Here is a 14761-nt window from a genome sequence, read left to right on the forward strand (position 1 = left end):
TAATAGCGTGATATTTGTAGATATTTGTTCTGCGGGTTTGGATATTGTGAAATCGGCGAAAGGAAGTATGTGAAAGGTATAAATATTCATTGCACTACACTGTAATGAGACCAAGTACATTTTTTCTCTTGCATTCTTTATTTTTGATTATTTTTCTGTAGGTGCATTGAAGTCGGTTGAACAGTCAGTCATCTTTCGAGAAGAATTCGGTTCTGACTAATGATATCAAATCATAGTGAACGTGGACTTTGGATCATTTTGCCTGGTAGGTGCGGAGTCCGTATAAAAGGGTATATAAAATAATATAATTATTAGCCAGAAAACATCTAAAAAAGCATTGAAATCTGAACCGGCTTTAATATGAATTTAGACTTTTGTGAACGCGAAGCAGTAGTATAAACAAATTTTTGACATTTTTTCGTGAAACGAATTTTAAATCACTAGCTAGTTCAGATGCCCTCCAGTTGACCTTTCCGGAAGAAACCCGCTATCTTTCCCTTATTCCACAATGTACTGCATCGCAAACAGCGAACTAATTTCTCTGATTTTTTTATTATTTGAGCATTTTTTCTATTACTATTTTTTTTCTCTTGCGAGACCCGGGCGACTAGCAGGAAACTGACTCCGTTACTCAAATGACGTCACTAAACACAAAAGAGGAGCATTTATGTCCACTTTCGTGGCTGGTCTGACACGCATGTTTCGTCTCCGCCAAGAGACTCATCAGAGACCTTTCGGTGAAGCTAACTCGTCGAACATCGCGTTCGAAGTCCCGCTAGCGTCGAAATGATGGTGCAATCTGGCCTTACATCGCGTAAGCATTCCCAATTGCGTAACGTGTAAATTGTTAATGAATACTTTCGTGGCTGGTCTGACACGCATGTTTCGTCTCCGCCAAGAGACTCATCAGAGACCTTTCGGTGAAGCTAACTCGTCGAACATCGCGTTCGAAGTCCCGCTAGCGTCGAAATGATGGTGCAAACTGGCCTTACATCGCGTAAGCATTCCCAATTGCCAGGGACCGCGCAGCAAGTTTTTGAGTGAGGGGGCTAAAGACGAACGCGTGAGCAAAATTGGGGGGGGGGGGGAGGCTTCAAAATTTCGATTTTAATACATCTAAAATGACGGGAAATGCATTCATATAAAGCAAACTAAATTTTGGTTTCCAGAAGTTCAGTGCTGTTGCTGTTTTGCTGTCGGATCTTTAAATTCACTATCACTAGATTGAAATATTAAACTGCTGTACTACTCATATCAACCTTTAATTACTATAAACTAGTTATAGTTCTCACTAAGCTGCCCCCGCCTTACTGGAGTCTTCTTGTCGCCATTAATTATTGATGCCGATGGTCTAGGCTGCTTTTTTACTGTGCCATGTACGTCACGACATTGTTTGCTGCGGAATTTCTTGTTGTGTGACACCGTTGCGTCCTAAAAAAATTTACAAGTTCAACTGAGTCGAATATACTACCTAGCGGAAATAACACATAACACATTATTCGTGGTGACAACACATAAGCTTATTCCCGGGCTTATAACATTCAAAATGAACTAACAATATTTTCCAGGCCAAAAAGCCTATCAATTCCACGAGTAACAAAATATGGCACATTCAAAGATTCGAGAGAACAGTTTTTGATCCTTACTCAACCCACTCTTTGGATCAAATAAACTGACAGTTTGTAAGCGAAACGAATAACCTTGTATTACATGGCAAAGTTCACACTTTTGTGCATTACTCGTTGTAAGATGTAAACGATTTCCGCTTGTTTTCACGACGTTCCGTCGCTGTCTAAGATAAGAAACTCTTCGTCCTTGGATGATACGCCTGTTATGCTTCATATTATTTTCGGTAACATTTCAATTTCAGGTACACGTTACAGCCATTTCTTCAAGCAACGGATGTTTCTTGTGATCACAGTGCGACGGCTATTTTCATCCTTTGCAACACTGACTTCCGTTGCTCCTTCGCGAGGGCTCCGGCAATCCTTTGCGAGCATTAGGGCAATCCTTTGCGAGCATTTGGGCAATCCTTTGCGAGCCGCTTTGACCAAAATCGAGATTTTTTCTGGTACCATTCACTGAATGCACACATTTTACCTACCTACGCGGGGACTTCTAAGGTGCCTCCTCGGGTTCCGGCCTCTGGGCCGGAACCCTGCGGGGGCAATAATCCAGATCAAACGATTGTGCCTGACCGGCCGTGAACTCAACGGTCTGAACGGTGTAAAAAAGTATACGTAAAGAAAAAAAAAACGGTGAAGTATTTAGACAGTGGCTGATATTTACTGTACATCGGGCCCCAGTTGTTCAAATTGTAGATATAACGCTATCCACCGGATAAATCACTATCCAGTGTATAGAAAGGTATTAACAGTTGTCCACTGGATAGAGATTTATCCGGTGGATAACGTTATCCACCCTTTGAACAACTGGGACCAGATACTTTAAAGGTACCAACATTTCATTTTCTGTTACGGTTGCGATCTGTTAATTCGTTTGCAATGTAAAGAAGAGAAAGTCTGTCTGTTCTTTCTTTGTGACTGTTTAAATTCGTCAGGTTGCTAAATAGCTCTTGGGTTATTGTTGGAGGAAGCCATGTTTTTAGACTCCGGGCAGTCGAAAACGATGTTTTACCAGCTGCACCAGTTGCCGGATTTACCAGTACGAGTTTGCATACTGAGATGAAAAGCCAGGACGTAATGGCGGCATAAAATACATAAACCTGTACAAGCACAAGGTTAAAATTGGAAAATAATCTGATAATTATCGCCACTCATATCTACCCCCGGTAATTCATTATTACAACGTCTGTTGTAAATTCATCTACGCGTTTACTTTGCCAGTAACTTTTGTTCCTAACGAATTACCGATTTTTGCAATTCTTTTGCTTTTTTATTTCTATTATTATTTTTTTGTTTAATTTTTTTTTGCACAAAAGTGGGGGGGCTAAAGCCCCTCTAGCCCCTCCCTCTGCGCGGCCCCTGATTGCGTAACGTGTAAATTTATGTCCAGTTTTTTTAATACAAAATCAACTTTCTTTAAGGAAATTCATGATAGAAGGCAAGATAATAGCTTTTCTTTACTCTACACATTAAGGGAAACTTAACGTTTAAGGTCTTCTTCATTACTTGTTTTTTTCTCTCTCGAAATGTCATGCCGGCGTGACGCGTAATTTTTGGAAACCGCGTTTTGCCCAAGGAAAAAGCCGAATTGCTTTAATCAGAGCGCGCGTGTGCTTTGTTGGTAATTGTTTCTGAAATACTGACGTGGACTAGTGATAAGTGCATTTTGGTTGGACAGTTTCCTCTAATTTCAGGCCCGGGCTAGGATCGTTGTGTTGCGTTTTTGGGGAAGACACTTTACTCTCACAGTGCATCCCCGAACCGGCCCAAGAGAATGAATGGGTAAATAAGGCATTGTTAAGGCAACCTTGACAGAATGCTGGGGAGTAACCTGCGATGGACTAGCATCCCTAGGCCTTCCAGGGGGAGTTGTAATACTCCTAGCCGCTTCATGCTACAGAAACTTAAGAGTTGACCGCCGGACTGTTAAGGCACTAGACTTCACTTAAATGATCGATGTTTCTTATTTTGCTTAGTAAGACCGTAACCTGAGGTGGGCTCCAACGAAGTCACAAGAGTGGGATAAAAGAGGATGACTCCCACTTCCGGCCAACGGAAACAGGACAGTTGCTACAGTTGGGTTGTTTGTGTCAGCGGTACTCTATCGTCAGCGGTCACCATCGGTGTGATGTTCAGTTTTGGAGTCCTTTACCCTGTGTTACTGGACCACTTCAAAGAGAGTAAAGATAAAACAGGTATTGCATGAAAAGATATGCAATTAATGCAGTTATTGACCGACAAAAGGGGATGACCATAACATTAATCCTTCAATTTTCCAGAGTGATCAAAAACTTGTTTCTCCTTAACCCTTAATATGCTGAAATTACTCCAAAACACACGTATTTTAAACAATTAATTGATTTTCTTGGCTATACGGTACTAAATTTCTTTAAACTTTGCTAGAAATGCACTTTCTGACACTGCAGTAAGTTTTTGATGAAATTTCCATGTAAAAATGTACAATATTTTACTTTGGCACATGCACATGAGCCACTTTTTTTTTTGCTGAACTATTCCGATTTTTTCCCGTGCTCCTTTCCTTCTCGTTTTTCCCTGCTTTCTTATTCTCTCTATCTTTCACTCTGTGCACCCCTTCTACTGGCCTGAAAAGTTTTGATCTTAAAGTGCTACTATGATCAAATTTTCTCCCCTTGCTTTTCTTAGCGTTTCATAAAGTATTTAAGGAGAGATTCAAAATGCCGTTTTCCGTTTTCAAATATCTTTTTTAGTTCCGGAGATAATTAAGCTTAAAAAAATCGTAAAATATGCAAATTAGGGGACTGATGACGTCATCTACTCAACCCAATTTTATGTCAGGTACAAAAATTGAGTTATTTCGGTCATTTTTCTGCAGAGACCAATGAAACTTGGCAGACTAGTAGTTCTGCAGGTGCAGTTACGTGCAGTTATAATTAAATTATGTTACCATGGCAACTCACTCTTTTCCAGTCCCCACCAATTTATTTTGAATATTTAGGAATTTTTCAGTTCAGAAAAATGAAACCCCGGCAAGACGTCTGTCTTATCCATCCACATGCTTGCCAGATCACGCATGTAAAGTATTATTGACAAATAGCAATAAAGAATGCAAGAATTGGCAAGAAAAGCCTTTAGCATCGGGGGGATCTGGAACCTAGCGTGTTGCCATGGTAACCAAATTGTTGGGTTCACATGGTGGAACACAACAAGCAGAGTGTTCTGCAAAAAAATCAGAGAGTTCCGATACAAATTGGCTGAGATATCATTTTCTTCATATTTGATAAAAATTTGGTTGAGTCTATGACGTCATCGCTTTGCTAATTTGCATATTTTACTGAACTTGAATATCTCTGGAAAGAAAAGTGATATTGGAAAACAGTAAACTGCATTTTTCTTCTCATAAAGAGATCTTGTTAATATTTTAAAACGGCTACGAAAGGAAAGATGCGAATTTCATCACAGTAGCACTTTAATCAATGGAAAACCCTGCAAATGATCAAGGACGGGTCTATTGGCCTGTTTTAACACCAATTTTACACCAAAAACTGATGACGTTTTTTTCGATTAGCTCTGTCGGAATGCAGTCAATATTCAAGATGGACAGTCCTATGGAAAGATCTATCCAACTTCTATAAGTTGCACATCACAAAAATCTGTTGACGTGTAAATTGGTGACGTCATAAGTGGTTGAATGGCCATTCGTCCAAATCCCGAAATAATCCGGACTTAGCATATTAAGGGTTAAAACTTATTTCTCCTTACAGTATTTATACTCGGGTGATGAGAATCGACTCCTAACAGTTCGTCTTAATTTCTTAATGCGTACAAGCGAAAATGCTATAACAAGCTAGTTTCGAATTATGCTCCACTGATCAATCGGAAATAATACACTGAACTATTTTTCTAAACTTTTTTCCTTAGCATGGGTAGGCTCCTTGGGAATCGCGTTGATTTTCTTCTTGGGTCCCCTGACGGCGACCCTTATCAACCGCTTTGGATGCAGAACGATCTCATTGGTTGGAGCTGTGACATGCGCCGTAAGCCTCGTGCTCACCTCGTTTTCAAACAGCCTCGTGACCATGTATTTCGCTTACAGTGTGCTTTTCGGTCTGGGAACTAGCCTCGTCTTCGCGCCAGCTATAGTCATGGTCGGTAAATATTTCGAGAAGAGGCGGGCGTTTGCCAATGGAATATTCGGCTCTGGTGGCTCCGTGGGTGTCATGTGTCTCGGACCAATCCTAGACACTCTTCTCGCTACGTTCGGTTGGAGGTACACGTATAGAATTATGGCGGGAGCTGTTCTTGGGTTTTGCCTGTTGGGCTACTGCTTTTATGATCCGAATGTGGAAAGCGGTCATCGGGTGACAATAGATGATCCAAGTTTGACACAAAGCGCAGAAGAGATTTCCTTGCTTCATAAGGAGGAGCTAACTGTCAGTGTATGGCGGAATCCTGAGTTTGTTAAAATTGCTCTGTTAGCCGCTGTGGTGAATTTTGGTGAATATTCTCCAACTTTACACCTGGTAATATTGAGTTCTCAGTTAAAATTAATTAATTGTGCAAAGTCTGGAAATCGGATTCCTTTTTCAAATTATTGGACTAGCTTAAAAACCTTCCCCAAATAAGTCTTAGGGCTTCCACAGACTAGTTATTTTGTGGCCGACAACTATTTGCTGTCGAAAACTAATTGTTATCTACAACTGACTCTGTCCCATGCAAACATTCCACACATTGGAGTGTTGAATTTGTTGTTGACAACTAAGTCAGGCCAGCGAGAGCTTGGAAACTAACATTTACTACGTATGCTCAGACCACTGACCATTGACAACGCAGTAACGATAGTTGCCGACAACATCCCCACACACCGGGAAAACAGACAAAAACCTAGTTTTCGACAACTATTAAAGTAGTTTCCCTTTTCGAAATGGGCAACTGGTTAGCTGTCGACAACTAAAAATTTAGCGTTCAGTTGTCGACAACTCACCTCACACACTGCCTTTAAAGTTCTCGATAAACATTTACTTGTCAATAACAAATAGTTGTTGACCACTAAATGTCTAGTCAGAGGAGGCCCTCAAATTAGCTCACCGTGACTGAAAAAAATAAATGTAGTTTTGATGGATGGCGAACACAAGTAATTTTTCTCAAAGATACTTGTTGTTGATCTTATATAGCCCAGCTAGCAGGTAAAAGCGTTCTAACTTAAAAAGAGATCACTAACTAAAAAGATCTTTCCATTTTGTTACAGCAGAAATATTTTGTCTTTAATCACAGGTTCGTTACTGCGAGGATATTGGCATTTCTTCAGACTTGGCTTCTAAACTCTTCATTTACTATGGATTGTCGTCGATATTTGGAAAGATCTTGTTCGGCAGACTCTGTGACTTGCAGTGTGTTAATGTGCGATATATTTGCCAAGCAGCTGTATTTTTTGGGGGAACAATAACCATTCTTGTAACACTGTCAAAAAACTACGCCGTTCTAGCAGCGTATGTTTGTGTTTTTGGAATCTGTGAAGGCGCATTCATTACCACGAATATCACTGTTATTTTATCTTGTGTACCGGAGGAACAGAGAGCATCAGCAATTGGCTGGATGTGGTTGTTGAGTTCGTTTTCTCTCGCAAGTGGGCCACCTTTGGTTGGTGAGTTTTAAAACACGTTTTATAGACATACCCCTTATTAGCAAACCTGTGCGAGTAAGATCAGAGTGTGTTTTGACAGGCATATGAACAAATCGGTATCAGTGTTTTATGATCGTGGTGGCCTAATGGTTAGCGCGCTTGACTGCGGATCATGCCGTCCGGGTACTAGCTGCGCCCTGGCCGGAGTTACCGCGTTGTATCTCGGACAAGACACTTTACTCTCATAGTGCCTATCTCCACCCAGATGTATAAATGGGTGCCAGCGAATTAATTTAATGCTGGGGTAAACTACGATAGACCAGCATCCCATTCAGGGGGAGTAGAAATACTTCTGCCTAGTCGCTTAGTAATGGTACGGAAACCGAGGGCCTCCAGACTAGAACTTCTTCAATCTCAGCCTTGCGGAACATCTAAGATCATTTTTGTAGTAAATAATAAAGATGGTAAATTTTAAGCTCGGTAATAAATAATAAAGATGAGATGTTCAACATGACACGAGCATGGGACAAAGAAAAATTCTGAGTCCCCGACGGGAATCGAACCCATGGCCTCCCAGATACCGGTTGGGCGCTCTAACCAACTGAGCTACGAGAGACTCGTGGTGAGCTGGGCCATTTACTAGGTTGATATGTGACACGCGTCCTGCATACTGCTAGGATCAGCAATGTCGAAATCATCAAGTTTGTAGTAAATAATAAAGATGGTAAATTTTTTTTCTAAGATCATTATTATTTCTCAGTTACTGAAGTCACTTATTTATCACAATTCGTGCTTTCTTTGCAGGTCTAATGGCGGAAAAACTCGGTAGCTACGTTCCTGCGTTCTACATGGTCGGAAGTGTCATAATTTTCGGTAGTCTGGTGCCCTTCTTTTTGCGGTGTTTTCGACAGCAAAGGTCTCAAACGCTGCACGAAAACAGCGCTACAGAGCACAGGAATGTACCGCGTGAGAATAACACAGGACCAAAAGGTGTCTAAAAGAAATAAGACTGAAGGGACTCCCTTTTAGATTCTATTCGAGGAATAGGCGTTAATAAGGTCTGACAGGTCGCATCGGCCGTAAAATCACGAAAATTAGCCCTAGGCTTATATGTCTTATTTTCTCTTGGTCTTATATTTTCTCATCGTCTCTTTTGGATGGGCTAATTTTCGGGGAGGGCTTTATTTTATAGTATTAGGAAGAATTACGTTCTCGAATATTATTTGGACCAACTGGTTGGGAGATCTGGCCCACGACTGCCACCGTGTCGCAATTTGATGTAATTAGCCAATAGAGGAACTCTTGGCCACGTAATATCCACAACGACTCCGTACAGAAACGTAATGGTATTCAGAGTGAAAAATAACATCACTTAGTTGATAAATAAAACTCAGACTGAAAGCTAACTTTATTTCGACCACATTCATACAGCTTATGTTACAAAGTAATAGCAACTCCATAAGTTTTGGCTATACGTTCTTAAGCTGACGGACCATTTAGTCATTTATAAATAAATTTCGCGCGACTACAATAATTTGAATTTTTTTTAAAAAAGAATGCAACAGCGACCTTTTGAAATCTTCGTAATAAAAGGCAGCTTTCTATTTCTCCTTATTTTAATATTCCTTGAGCCTTGAGGTTGTCGATCAGCTCCTTGACAGCGTGTTCAATAGCGCCTTGTGTACTTTTATAGTGCCTTGCCTTCACACTGGTTCCACTTTCCACATCCCACGCAGTTCCATCGTACACCCATTGAAGCTTGTGAATACGGCCTTCTGCTTTGTAGTTTACCACGCGACCCTTGAAATTAAGCTGAAGAAAAAAATTGGGCAAAAAAATGAAATACAGTAAAAACCCGCGAGTAAAGCCTAGTTTTCACTAGCGACGCAAGCACAAGCGCAAGCATAAATAGAGCAGTTTTCAATTGAGTGTCGTAAAACCAAAACCAAAGTAATTACCAGGGACGGCGGAACCGGGGGGGCTGGGGGGCTTTAGGCCCCCCAGAATTTCCGAAAAAATAAAGACTTATTAAGAGAAGGGTCTTTTAAGCCCCCCCACTTCAAGTCTCAAGTCAGCCCCCCCACTTGGAAAATTGCTCCGCCGTCCCTGATTACTCTGGCCAATCACAAAGGACACAGACAATCCAGTGAACCAATCAAAACTCGAAGCAAATACATGTAGCCGGCACGAAGCGCGGGAAAACGTGCGCGAGCGAGTCACGATTGGTTTTGGTTTTAGTTCTGATTGGCTGAGAAAGTGGCGCGAGATTTTTAAGCCAATCACTTAGCGAAATAATGCAAAACCAAAGCAAACGCAATTAACTTTCGACACTCAAATGAAAACCGCTCCATAAGGATAATAGCTCTTTTTTCTCTGTGAAAACGGCTTCGACTCAAGGAAAAACACAAGCGCATTGCATTTGATACCTTGTGCTTGTGCTTGCGGCATGCACAAGCACAAGGATCAAAATTTGTCCTTTTTGCGTGATCGCGCTTGTGCTTGCGCTGGCCGCTTGCGTCGCTAGTGAAAACCAGGCTTAAGAACCTGTTAGGCTAAAATTTGCAAATTAAACCCTATTTTTATTAAAACCTATTTAGCCTCAAATTTGGAAACAGGTTCTCATTTTCCAAAATTGATTAAAATGTTTACTTTTGGGAATTAAGTTTGGACAAAGCATTACTGTGAATGTATATAATGTAATATTCTAAACTGATTCGTGCTTCACGTTTTCCTTAGCACTTATGTGGTACAGTCGAAGCTCCCTTTAATAACGGACACTCTCGTAAGCGGACAGCTCTACTTACGGCCGCCTTGTTTGAAACCCCGTTTTTACTCCCATACAAACTCTGTATTTTTACATTCTGGTAAGCGGACATTCCCGTAAGCGACCGCGGACACTTTCACAGATTACGACTTAAACTTTTTCTTAGTTTTTAAGCTCCCGTAAGCGGACACCCCAAAGAAAATCCTATAAAAACCTCTGTATCTTGTTTTTATCAATCGACTTCACATCGCCGTTCGTCACAATGATTTTACAATAATTACAGTATCATATTTCAGTGTTTGTTTTGTCGCCATCCACGTCCGTCCTGTTATTGTTAGCTGGGTAAGCTCCTGTAAGCGGCCATCTATCCCCTACATCTCTAGTGGCCGCTTACGACACACTGTTACGAGAACCATTCTCGTAAGCGGCCAGCTCCAGTTACGGACACTTTTTTCGCGTCCCGAGGGTGTCCGCTTACGAGAGCTTCGACTGTATGCAAATTTTATACAAGGAATAGGCCGAATACCACTAAAAGTTCTATTAGCATCAATGTAAATTTTCTTCAGAAAATAAGAACCTATTGAGAACTTGAATAGCCTAAATTTCATTTAACTTCCAATGATTTAAGAACCTGTTTAGGCTATCTTACTCGCGGGTTTTTACTGTATAACTAAAACAAAAATATTTGTTATTAATATTGAAATTGCAGAAAGGTTTGCTGAAACATAACCTAAACACGGCTTGCGTGAGCTGGCTATGTTTAATTGTTTATCCGTGCATGAAATTCTTATTTATGCTTTGTCACGGCATGCAGGTATTGTAAAAGACTAGAGAAAATGAAAGAGGGGTTTTCCCGTGAAGTTTCACAGAAAGTGAAACAAATCCGCTTTAAGCCATGACGCATAACCGGAAGCAGAGCCCATGCCGGAAGTGAATTTGAAAGTTTCAAAGAAATGTACTTTGTTCAGTTGAGTTGAGAAGTATAAAACATTTCTGGAAAATTAAGACTGAATACGTGCAAATTATCGTATTCTAAAAATATTTCGTTGCAAACATTTCACATTTACAGAAGGCAGAAAGCATCAGTGCGATTAATTTGTCTTAACTTGATGAAAAATGAATTTATTTCTGAGCTGTACGGATTGCATGGATCCTTCGATTTCCATTCTGCGATGCCGTGAGATGCAAAATCAATTAAATTTACAACACATGAAGCGTAAATTTTAGCTTTAGGTTTTTTCGATGTTCTCATCCATGCATAAACAAATCAAATAATTTTGTGAGAAATCAATACTAACCTGCCCAGATGCGCCGGAGACACTTTGAAGAAAGGAATACAAAGCTGCGACATCTTGAATAACATTCATGTTGACAATATCTGGCAAAATCGAAAATTCCTTTTAAAAATATGATTATTAAACGGGCAAACTTGATTCTACAATACAATGGGGTAGAATTAAAACAGCCGCTATGTTTCAAGTCTTACCAAGCGTTAAAAGTTCCCTCTTCCTTCTTCGGCGTCAACCTTTGGAATGGATACTTCACAGTTACCGGGAATACAACCAGGAGCTTGGGCCCAAATCTCCTCTGATGACGCAATTTGAGGGGACTTGTCCCTCGAACGAAATCTTATGCGACTCCCACGCAATGTGCTCTACATGAAAGTTTTTATATTCGCTCGCAGGTACACGACGATCAGAACCAAGAGTAAGGTCAGAACACATTTTAGGAATTGACCTGAACACAATTTTACCCCAGATGGTCAGTTATTACATGAAATCAAACGAGGTTTGATTCGATAAGACAAGTCGCAGGGACAAAACATTTTCTTGGCCACACGACAAGAATTTTTGACGATGATGACTAGTTTACACGAGCAGGGGACTTCCCCGGGTCAATTCCCTTTGTGTGGTCCGACCTTATTTTTATGTGCACCAACAGAAAAGGAATTCTTTTTGTCAGGGGCAAAGGGTGGGGGAACGGGGTGGTATTTTCCTATACATATATTTTCCGAATTTGGGGTTAACATGGCCCCAGAGGGGGTACTCCGGCTTGTAAAATGACGTACGGGGATGATCGAATGAAGGCAAATTTTAGGACCCAAAAATATCCAAGTCTTCGAAGATGAATTATGTTTATCTTGTGTTTTGTTCATCTTTTAGTCTACTGAGGAGCTTCCATTATGAGCTCCTACCACTACGCATTATAAGGCTAACTTTGGCAGCTTGAATCACATTTTAAAATAGCGCAGATGGAGACGTCTTCTTCTGGTTGGAAGACGTCTGAAGAACTGGTCGCAATTGTCTTGCTCCCCTGGAGCGCGCACGCATCCAGAGGAAGACGTCTGAAATTCAGGCTAGCCAAACTACGCAATCTTACACAAAACAACCAACTTCGAGGTCCTTATCAATGTGGCAGCAACTGTTTAACATGAACCTGCAACTCTGAAAACGTTATATTCATGGTGCAATGAAATCACTGTCACAAACAATACACTGCCCGATACAACCAAACTAACATCTCCAAGCACACTACAGTCCCAGATTATTTTCTTGCTATTTACTGATGATCATTTCGTTCCACCCCATTTACTCTGTTCTTGACAGTGAACGAAAAGGAGGTCACATACTGCAAATGGACAGTTCGTGACACCTTACTTGACGTGTTCTCCAGTGCGTGGCTACCAAGCATTCGTTCGGAGAAATCGCCCCCTTCGGAAAAAGATGTCTGAAGAACTCGAAACAACGACATTTGAATATTGGACGGATCGTTGGAAGGAAGGTAAAACTGGCTGGCATAGAGACGAAGTAAACGAATATCTCATCAAGTACATTGACGAGCTTACAGGCGGAAGGTCGAACATACGAGTGTTCGTTCCACTCTGCGGCAAGTCCTTGGACATGCTGTGGTTAGCTGATCAAGGCCATACTGTTGTTGGAGTGGAGCTAGCCAAGCAGGCGATTGAGAGTTTCTTTACAGAAAATAGCCTGACTTTTACGGTGGAGTCAGTTACAATCGCCGCAGCCAGCGAGCCAGCCGAAGTCTACAAGTGCAAAGAGAAGCAGATCACGATCTTTTGCTGTGATTTGTTTACCCTCAGCGGGGAAGATGTCGGTGGGAAATTTGACGCAATCTGGGACCGTGGATCCATGTCTGCTATTGTACCATCAGCTGGTGACCGAGGCAAACGATACACCAAATTTTTGCATTCGCTTCTGGCGTGCGATGGAAACTTAATGGTGGAAAGCCATTACTACGAGATCGACCGTGGAAATCGCCCGCCGGCTAGCATTTCCGAAGAGCTAAGGCAAGAAGCTTTCGGTGAGGATTTTACCATCAAGGAACTGGATGTTTACAGACTTCCGGAAGACCCTAACAGAAATTTATCCTTTGCTCACAATCGGCACTACCATTTGTACAAACCGAAGGCAAATTAATGCATCACCTTTGGTGTTCTAAAACTGGGCGGGGTGGGGAATGTAGTTTATTGATTGAGATTCAAACAATTTATTTTTTTGGTGATGAGTTTCTTTAAATTATCATTATGAAAATTTGTATACAGTCAACTCTCTCTTAACAGACACCTCTATATGATGGACACCTCCATAAGACGGACACCTGGTGCTGGTCCTGTCCCTGCCATTTTTCATTTTACTGTAACTTAACACCCTATAAGATGGACACATCTCTAAGACAGACAGTTGGAGCCGGTTCCGAAGGTGTCTGTTTTAGAGAGAGTTGACTGTTAGTGTATCAGACTTTCCTACATATTTGTATACAGACGTGCCTGACTTGCCATACCATGTTAAGAAATCAGTGACAGAAAAGCCACCCAAAAGATAACCAGAGAGGCCCTGTTAGGGTAAAATTTCAAAAAGTGACATGGCATTAAAACAGTGACATGAAGGCTGATGAAATGACTATGGACAACAAGACTTGTGTTAAAATTCTGACATTGAAATTATAACATGAAAAGGTTTGAAATTCAAATGGGGGGGACACGTGGTCAAATCAGAGTGAACCTGTTATATGTAACATGGACAACATAAGTACCATGTACCGTGGAAAGTGTCTGGAATCACAGGTGTTTCAATAAAGTTCAAAATAATGATAGATATTAAAAACACATTTTGCGGGAGTTATGGTGGCTTAATGGTTAGTGTACCTTATTGTTACTTATTTTTGCGGACTTAATTTTCGCGATTTTCAAAAAATCAAAATTAAAGACCCGAGAAAAAGGTTCTCGCGAAAAATAACGAAGCGAGCTTTAATACCCTACTCTATAATTCATTATGATTAATCAATGTTGCCGTCAGTTTACTACATAATTATCTTGGTACAGTCGTCAAACTAGCTTTACTTTGTTACAAAAGAACATGTCAAACTGTTTTACTAGTTTTGTTTTGTTATATGGTTTTGTTCAGTGTCATTGGAAACCATTGTTAGTGGAAAATTTAAATCAGTTGTGCCAATTTTAAGACTTACTGTTTGTTAATGCAGGCCAGTATTTTGACAACTTTCGTGAAATTTAGTTCCTCTAAACATATTTTTTTGGCCAAATCGTGAAATTTAAGTCCCGCGAAATATGTCAGTTCCATTTTCGCGAAATTAAGTTCCCGCGAAAATAAGTAACAATAAGGTATCTTTAGTGTGCTGGACTCCAGATCAAACGGTACAGGTTGGAGCCCTGGCCAGGGCACTGGGTTGTGTTCTTGGGCAAGAAACTTTCATATTGCTCTCTTTACTCAGGTGTATAATGGGTAACGGAGA

The 14761-nt window shown here is 40.8% G+C and overlaps 3 protein-coding genes across 4 annotated transcripts; 2 read left to right on the plus strand and 1 right to left on the minus strand.

Moving 5' to 3' along the window:
* Positions 1 to 24: 24 nt before the first annotated feature.
* Positions 25 to 8225, plus strand: LOC144637173 (monocarboxylate transporter 10-like). The gene is made up of 5 exons (XM_078496308.1): positions 25 to 76; positions 3606 to 3820; positions 5526 to 6127; positions 6879 to 7248; positions 8032 to 8225. Exons 2-5 carry the CDS (start codon positions 3658 to 3660, stop codon positions 8223 to 8225), a joined length of 1329 nt encoding a protein of 442 aa, XP_078352434.1. The 5' UTR covers positions 25 to 76; positions 3606 to 3657.
* Positions 8226 to 8777: 552 nt separating this feature from the next.
* Positions 8778 to 11886, minus strand: LOC144635855 (anti-lipopolysaccharide factor-like). Of its 2 annotated transcripts, none has more exons than XM_078494978.1 (3): positions 11478 to 11886; positions 11290 to 11369; positions 8778 to 9039 (listed from the first exon to the last, which is right to left on the minus strand). In XM_078494978.1, exons 2-3 carry the CDS (start codon positions 11356 to 11358, stop codon positions 8839 to 8841), a joined length of 270 nt encoding a protein of 89 aa, XP_078351104.1. In that variant the 5' UTR covers positions 11359 to 11369; positions 11478 to 11886; the 3' UTR covers positions 8778 to 8838. The 2 variants fall into 2 exon arrangements, with proteins under 2 accessions (XP_078351104.1, XP_078351103.1); XM_078494977.1 differs by having other exon boundaries at positions 11290 to 11388; positions 11478 to 11861.
* Positions 11887 to 12701: 815 nt separating this feature from the next.
* On the plus strand, positions 12702 to 13645 carry LOC144635847 (putative thiopurine S-methyltransferase). Its single transcript, XM_078494970.1, has one exon. It carries the CDS (start codon positions 12715 to 12717, stop codon positions 13426 to 13428), a length of 714 nt encoding a protein of 237 aa, XP_078351096.1. The 5' UTR covers positions 12702 to 12714; the 3' UTR covers positions 13429 to 13645.
* The last annotated feature ends 1116 nt before the right edge of the window (positions 13646 to 14761 follow it).

Source organism: Oculina patagonica, chromosome 13 (genome assembly GCF_052425735.1).
Source record: "Oculina patagonica isolate OP01 chromosome 13, crgOcupat, whole genome shotgun sequence".
In the NCBI taxonomy this organism is placed as follows: domain Eukaryota; kingdom Metazoa; phylum Cnidaria; class Anthozoa; order Scleractinia; family Oculinidae; genus Oculina; species Oculina patagonica.

Coding starts and splice junctions, on each gene's coding strand:
- LOC144637173 (XM_078496308.1), top strand. CDS start 3,658: ATGACTCCCACTTCCGGCCAACGGAAACAGGACAGTTGCTACAGTTGG. Junction 6,128..6,878: donor ATTCTCCAACTTTACACCTG/GTAATATTGAGT, acceptor CTTTAATCACAG/GTTCGTTACTGCGAGGATAT. Junction 7,249..8,031: donor AAGTGGGCCACCTTTGGTTG/GTGAGTTTTAAA, acceptor CTTTCTTTGCAG/GTCTAATGGCGGAAAAACTC.
- LOC144635855 (XM_078494978.1), bottom strand. CDS start 11,358: ATGAATGTTATTCAAGATGTCGCAGCTTTGTATTCCTTTCTTCAAAGT. Junction 9,040..11,289: donor TCTCCGGCGCATCTGGGCAG/GTTAGTATTGAT, acceptor TTTTTTCTTCAG/CTTAATTTCAAGGGTCGCGT.
- LOC144635847 (XM_078494970.1), top strand. CDS start 12,715: ATGTCTGAAGAACTCGAAACAACGACATTTGAATATTGGACGGATCGT.